The 7,742-nt window shown below is 56.1% G+C and overlaps 1 protein-coding gene across 1 annotated transcript; it reads left to right on the top strand.

The window, feature by feature from the left end:
- The first annotated feature begins 92 nt into the window (after positions 1-92).
- Positions 93-4,640, top strand: LOC138418965 (uncharacterized). Its single transcript, XM_070289308.1, has 3 exons — positions 93-101; positions 2,359-2,894; positions 4,241-4,640. Exons 1-3 carry the CDS (start codon positions 93-95, stop codon positions 4,566-4,568), a joined length of 873 nt encoding a protein of 290 aa, XP_070145409.1. The 3' UTR covers positions 4,569-4,640.
- The last annotated feature ends 3,102 nt before the right edge of the window (positions 4,641-7,742 follow it).

Genomic DNA, 7,742 nt, shown 5'->3' with positions numbered 1-7,742 from the left:
CCCAGCGTGCGGTCCTGAGAAGCCCCGAGATTGCTGTTCCCAGCCCTTGGGGGCAGAGGAGCCGTGGCCTCCCATTGAACTTCTGTGAGGACATGTCCACTGTAGGTCAGAGTTGTCAGCAGATAAAAACAAGTCTGCTGAGGAGGAAGCCTCTAGAGAGGGGCTTTCTGTTTTGTGAGGTACCGTCAAGCCTCCCGTCTATGTGTGTCATGGAGAAGAACATGCAGGCCCTCACGTTTCATCTGTTCCCGTGAAGTTGGTGGCAGCCTTTGGTGATATGGCCTAGCTAAGCGCAGTGCCTGATTCAGTACGTTAAAAAGGGGACAGGCCCCTAGTTAAATACCATACAGAGTCACTCTGTCCACGAGGGGTTGGTCCCAGGACCCCTGCAGATCCCCAAATTGTGGCGGCTCAAGTCCCTTAGGTTAGATAGCATAGCGTGTTCTTGTAACCTATGCACATCCTCCCATCTACGGAAGTCATTTTCTAGACTGCTTAAGGCACCTAATCCACTGTCAGTGCTAATAAATGTGAATACAGTGTAAATAGTTGCCAGCACTTACAGTCAAGTTTTGCTTTTTGAACTTTCTGGGGCTTTTTGTTTGTTTGTTTGTTTGTTTACTATTCTCAAGGGTGGTTGAATCCGCACACGTGGAATCCTCCAATATAGAGGGCCAACTGCCCTTCCCCTTAGTCAAAACAGGCGCTTCTGCTGCTGCTGCTGCTAAGTCACTTCAATTGGGTCCGACTCTGTGCGACCCCAGAGACGGCAGCCCAGTAGGCCCCCCTGTCCCTGGGATTCTCCAGGCAAGAACACTGGAGTGTTGCCATTTCCTTCTCCAATGCGTGAAAGTGAAGTCGCTCAGTCGTGTCCGACCCTCAGCGACCCCATGGACTGCAGCTTTCCAGTCTCCTCTGTCCATGGGATTTTCCAGGCACGAGTACTGGAGTGGGGTGCCATTTTACCCTTGTCGAGTACTCATACGTTATTAACCATTAGACATGATGGCTTCCCCTATATACCTCAACTACTCTTTGAAAAATGGCCCCTCCCTTCAAAACCAGAACCTAACCCTCAAATACACCATTCAGTTCATTAGAGTACCTGCCCTCCCCTACTCAGTTAAATACAGTACACCATCCTAGTTCAGTGTTTCCCAAGATACGTCTCCGAATTGGTCTGGTCACCACACCCTAATCCCAAACTAGTCCTGACCCTCCAGTGATGCCACTCCACCTTTGAGTAAAGCGCTTGGTTCCAGTCTAAGCGGCTTGAGCTGGTCTGCCCAGCCTGCCCCCCATGCCACTGGTCTCCCTGGCTTCCCATTGCTCTCGGGCACATCCTGTACACAGTCCTGGTGTGCAGGTCATGGCAGCCCCGGGGGGACTGGCCTTCGGAGGAAAAAGTACAGCTGAAGAGGGTGAATTAAAGTGATAGTTGCTCAGTCGTGTCCAACCCTTTGCAGCCTCATGGGCCGTAGCCCGCCAGGCTCCTCTGTCCATGGAATTCTACAGGCAAGAATACTGGAGTAGGTTGCCATGCCCTTCTTCAGGGATCTTCCCACCTCGACCCAGGGATCAAACCCGGGTCTCCTGCACCGCAGGCGGATTCTTTACCATCTGAGCCTCCTGGGAAGCCTGAAGAAGGTAGGGGGACAGGGAAGAATGCAAACCTCTGGCCTCAGAGCAGGTCTGGCAGAAAGTCTGACTGGAAGCCGCAGACTCAGAGCAGGTCTGGCCAGAAGTTTGAGTTACGAGGCCCAGGGCAGACTCTGGCCCTGCCACACACTGCCCAAGACCTTAGGCGGGGCCTCCCTTTGTGAACCCCAAGATTGCTGAGAACTGTTCACTGCCCTCTTACAGAAATGCTTCTGGACCCTTTGCCTCAGCCCGCCCCCCTACCCTGACATGCGTGGTGGACACCCTCCTGACTGCCCTCCCCAGCCAGGCAACTGGCTTTTCCCTGCCTTGTCACAACTTAGCAGGCCCGTGTCTGTCCCCTCCCTGCGATTCCCAGGGGACTGCTGGTTGATGTGGGGTTCACCGGAAGAGGGAAAGTGGGAGCCATGGCCAGAGAGGGCAAAAGCACGAGACAGCACACGGCTCAGTCCAGGACAGTGGAGTTTCTTCCTTCCCCTCCCCCAAAACCCCCCCAGCCTGGGCATAGACAGAGCCTGCAGGCCTCCCAGCCCCTCGCTGCCACCTCTGGCTGGCCTAGGCGCCGGGCTGGGACCACTGACCATCTGGGAGCTTGCGGTCGGGGCTGTCGAGGGAGGCCTGAACCAGCACGCTCTGGGCATCACTGACAGCCACGTCCAGGGAGGTGCGGAGCATCCGGTAGACGGTGGCGAAGGATAGGCCACAGGAGGCCAGGGAGCCCAGGACGGGCACGTTGAGGAGCTTCTGGCTGAAGGCCGAGGCATCCCCGGAGGCCTGACCCAGCAGCTCTGCCACCAGCGCCTCAGTGACCTTGGTCTTCGGGCCCTGGAGCACCTGCAGGATCTTGTGCAAGGGCTGGCCCGTCTGCTCTGCCAGCCTGACGAGGGATCCCCCGTCCAGGCCGAAGCTGTGGCGGTAGCCCTCCAGGGCCCGGGTGAGCATGTGCAGGTCACACGCCACCTCCGGCAGGCCTGGCACGGGCCTTGGGTTGGCCCCGCAGGCCACCGTGGCCACCAGCCAGGTGTGCTGCCTCAGCGAGGCTGCCTTCCGCTCCAGTGTGGGCTTGGAGATGTTGGGCAGGGCCACCAGGAATGCGTGCCGCTTGTGACTCTCAAGGTCCCTCACCATCGACTCCTCCAGCAGGTGGAAGTCATACTTGCCCAGCTCAAACATGGACAGCAGGAAGACCTTGGGGTCCCTGAGTCCCTGTGCTGCGGGAGACAAGGGCACCTTGGGTGAGTTTCCCCACTGAGCAGACCCAGGTGTCCTGACAGCTGCCTGTGAGTGTCGGGGTGGGGTGGGGGAGGGATGGGGGGTGAGAAGCTGTGTCTACATAGCACGTGGCTTAAGAGCATCAGCCCTGGAGCCAGGCTGCTTGAGTTCAGATCCCAGCCTCCCTCCCTATTCCCTGTGTGGCCTCAGGCTAGTTACCACACCTATCTCTCTGGGCTTCCATGTAAGTAAGTAAGTGAAGTCGCTCAGTCGTGTCTGACTCTTTGCGACCCCATGGACTGTAGCCTACCAGGCTCCTCTGTCCATGGGATCTTCCAGGCAACAGTACTGGAGTGGATTGCCATTTCCTTCTCCAGTGGATCTTCCCGACCCAGGGATCAAACCCAGGTCTCCTGCATTGTAGACAGACGCTTTACCGTCTGAGCCACCAGGGAAGTCCATGTACTTATCTATAAAACAAGAGAGTGGGTGTACCTTCCTCCTAGGGATATCACGCTGGTGAAATGAGCTGTGAACATGGTGCCTGGCCTCTGGTGAGCCCCCAAGAAATGTTAGCTACCCCCCGGCCCCCCGGCCCAGAGGTGTGTCAGCGTGGGCGTGGGTGCATAGCATTTGCACTGGCCAGGGGGACTTCCCAGGTGGAGCTAGTGGTAAAGAACCGGCTTGCCAATGCGGGAGATTTAGTAAGAGACTGAGGGTTCGATCCCTGGGTTGGGAAGATCTCCTGGAGGAGGGCATAGCAACCCACGCCAGGACTCTTGCCTGGAGAAGCCCCATGGACAGAGGAGCCAGGCAAGCTACAGTCCATGGGGTTGCAAAGAGTCGGACACGACTGAGCGACTCAGCACGCACACACCCTTTTCTTTAGTGCAAGTGACTGGTCTCTGTCACCTGTGACTGAAATTGCAGCTGTAAGCGGCATTTCACCAACAGGGGCCACGTAACTTACCCCACCTTGGGCCTCAGTGGGAAGATGCAGGGGAACTGGGGTAATCCCTCAAGAATCCAGCCCCCCCCCACCAGTCAATGAATAAATAAAATAATTAAAAATAGATAGGAATTTCCAGGCAGTCCAGTGGTTAGGACTCAGCGCTTTCACTGCCAAGGGCCCAGGTTCAATCCCTGGTCAGGGAACTAAGATCCTGCAAGCCGCATTGTGCATCCTAAATAAATAAATAACCCAGGCCCCCAGAGCCTGCCCCTCACCCTCCAGCCGCTGCACACAGTCGTCCCGGATCTGGTTGAGCACCCTCTCCTCCGAGAAGGAGCTGGGGCGGCGGCTGTGGGAGGCGGTGATGTCCACGTCCACCTTGGAGCGGATGCAGTAGAAGTGCTTGCCGTGTCGCAGGATCTCAAGAGCCAGCTCGGCGAGGTCGGCGGTGAAGCTCTCCGAGGTAATGATGAGGAAGAAGTCATACCGGAAGAGCTGCACCCGCCGGAAGTATTTGTCAGCCCGGAAGGCGGAGGTGCCGATGCCCGGCAGGTCCCAGAAGACGACACTGGGGTACTTGGGATGTGGGTACGGTGTGGGGTCCACGGTCATTTCCACCACGCCGGTGCAGGCCGAGTTGGTGTCCTCGTCCCCTAGCCCCCGGATGGCATTGACAAAGGTGGACTTGCCTGAGCCCATCCCCCCGGTGACACCGATGTCCAGCCGGACGTTCTCCAGAGAATGAAGCGTAGATTGTAACTTGGCGGCAACTGCTGGCAGATCCCCCGCCTCAAAGGCCTCCTTCAGGGCCCTGGTGTCTTTTGAGAGCTCCAGGATCTTGCATTGGCTGAGGCATGATTGGAAGACCTCGCTGGCCATGGGCTGCCAGACCCCCAGTTCTCCGTCTTCAGGACTTGATGACCTTGGACAGGGAAGGGAAGGGAGTGTTTTCACTCTGAGTTACCCTATCTTCTCTACATCCCTCAGCTTTCCTGGAGTATTTGTGGCATCACCAGTAATAGCGCTGAGGGTGTTACAAGATGCCAGGTCTGGTGCTAAGCACTTTATTTTAATTCACATTTACTCATCACCGCCAACTTCTCCTGAAGTATCCACAAATCCTCAAACCAGCTGGAGAAGGAATTTCCCTCCCTTCTTATCCACATTTGGCATTGAGAAAATAAATGGGGCCCAAGTCCTCCCCTGGAAAAGGAAATGGCAACCCATTCAGTACTCTTGCCTGGAAAATTCCATGGATGGAGGAGCCTGGTAGGCTACAGTCCATGGGGTCGCAAAGAGTTGGACATGACTGAGCGACTTCACTTCACTTCAAGGTCCTCCAGCTAATTTGTGGGAAAACTGGGAATGGGGCTAAGGTCTTCTGGCCCTAAAATTCAAAGTCTTAACTTTGAGGAAGGGGGCAGGGGTTTTACCATGCCCCCAGCACCAGGATTAAGAGCTGGAACCTTCATCACTGGTAGTCATAGCTTGGGTTTATTTGAGGTTTATTCGGGGCCAGCCACTGTTCTAACCGCATGCACGATTTTATCAAGTCCGTATGATGGACGGGGCAGCCACGCTCACATCCAGGGATTGTGTGACTGTGTCTGGTCCCAGCCATGCCAAGGATTTGCAGGGGTGACACCAGCCAAGTCACAGCCCCTCTGGGGCTTTTATTTTCCCCTCCGTGAAGGGTGGGGGCGCCAGTTTCCTCACCTGTGGAATGGAAAGATGACTCCTCAGAACCCTCCAAGCCCTACTGGTTTAGGAAGACTCGAGGTCTTACTGCTGACGAGGTTCAGGCAGAGGCCAGCTTGGGAAGGGCGTGGAGCATCCGGCTGCTCTTGATCGTTATCTGTGGGTAGCCATGGAAGGGTTCTGAGCAGGGAGGGGAGAGGTCCACTGGGGACATTACCAAGAGCCCTCCTGGGAATTCCTTGGCGGTCCAGTGGTTAGGACACCACACTTTCACTGCCGAGGGCCCAGGCTCTATCCCTGGTTGGGGAACTAAGATCCCACAAGTCTCGTGGGAAAGGCAGTAATTTTTTCCAGAGAGCCCTCTATGACCTTATGGTTCAGGAGACTGGGGCCTGGGAGACAAGGGGAGTGGCAGGGGCAGGACCTGGGTGGGCAGGGCCAAGAGCTGGAACAGGGGCTGGGGGTGGAGATGGGGAAGGGAGAGAGAGAGAGAGGCAGAAGGGACAGGGCAGAATGAGGCCACCAGTTGGAAGCAGGGGACAGTGGTCACCCAGACTGTCTCTTTTAACCTCAGGCCCATTGTATTGAGAGCATGCCCAACCTTTCCATCCCAGCCACTTGGGGCCAATGAGTCCGAGGGTCCTCAGGTATAGGGATGTGGGCTGTGCCTTTTGAGAATAGATTTGAAAGAGACCATCTTTCTCATGCATCTGAGAAATACCTACCATGGAGATTTCCCCCTGGGGGTCTGGAATATCCCTACCATGATCTTTTGTACCCTCTTTGGTGCAGAAAGGTCCATGTGAACCCCAAATAGTCCTTGCAGAGCCAATGGGAGGCCTTCTGGGAAGACAGGAATCTTTTTGGCAAAGCAGAGAGTTCTTCAGCAAAGAAATTTTAACATCCCAGGTAAAAGTGGACCCTCTTAGTCCATTTCCCAGAGTCAGGGGTAATTTGAGGCCCCTAGATGGGGCTAGAGGAGCTTCCCAGGTGGCGCAATGGTAAAGACCCTGCCTGCTAATGCCGGAGACGCAGGAGATGTGGGTTCGATCCCTGGGTCAGGAAGATGCCCTAGAATAGGAAATGGCAACCCGCTCCAGTATTCTTGTCTGGAAAATTCCATGAACAGAGGAGCCTGGCGGGCTGCAGTCCATGGGGTCGCAAAGCATCATACGTGACTGAGCATGCATGCACATAGACTTACGTACAATGAGGCCAGAACCATCATCAGGTCCCGGAACAACTCAGGGAGTGTTAGTGAGGCCGTCTCCGCTGCACCAGAACCACCCTGTGAACTCCTCAAATCCCACCCTTCCCTGCACCCTCGTCCCAGTCCACGGATGCTCTTGGGGCAACCCCTGTCCTGTGCAAGTGCCCCAGTCTGGTGATTCCTTTTTAACCATGCGTGACCCTCAACTCGGCATGTGAGTCTTGGTTTGAGCAGATAAGGGTGTCAGATTCACTTCTGCATCCAGCTGGAGAGCTCAGCACAGAGCGAGGGGCTGTAGCAAGCAGTTGAGGTCCCAAGGCCGCCTCACTGTGTTATACAGCCCGTGTTTTTTGAAACCTCGTGCAGCTTCAGAAATCCCAACAGGCGCCCTGTCAGACCCACGGCCTTACAGCACCATCCCCAAAACTCATGCCCAGCCATGCAGCCAGGCACACACAGACCTGGAACCCCAGTCTCAGCCAGTCACTCACAATCTTAGACCCACCTGCAGCATCCAAATCAGCAAGGCTTACCAAGAGCCCTCCCAATCAGACACACCAGCCAGCGCATTCCCGCATGCATCTACATGCAGACACGCTGGCCATCTTTCTGAAATGAGGCTTGTTCCAGGGGGCCGGTGCCGTCCCTGCCTTTCTCCGTGGATGCTCATAGACGTGCCCAGCCACCCTCTCACCACCCCCACTCTCATTCTGTGTCCCCAGGTTCTGCACAGAGGCCAGTCCAGTGGCCACCTGGCTGCCCCCTCCCTCCTCCCTCCCGCCCTACATCACTCACAGGCAGCAGGGCTGGCTCAGGATGTCCCATCTCCCTGGCATCTGTTTCACTCAGTTGGTTGCTAGGCACTATTGTGCCCAGCCCGTGTACCAGTTGGCTGCCCCTCCCCCACCAGAGCAGGCCTTTGGAGTTCTCAGGAAGGGACACGAGACTGCAGGCCCCAGGGCCCATTCAGCCACGCACCTATGTTGACAGTGGGCTGCTGGCTTGGCTCCA

The sequence above is a fragment of the Ovis canadensis genome, chromosome 14 (genome assembly GCF_042477335.2).
Source record: "Ovis canadensis isolate MfBH-ARS-UI-01 breed Bighorn chromosome 14, ARS-UI_OviCan_v2, whole genome shotgun sequence".
Lineage (NCBI taxonomy): Eukaryota > Metazoa > Chordata > Mammalia > Artiodactyla > Bovidae > Ovis > Ovis canadensis.
This window is presented reverse-complemented; position numbering and strand designations above follow the sequence as displayed.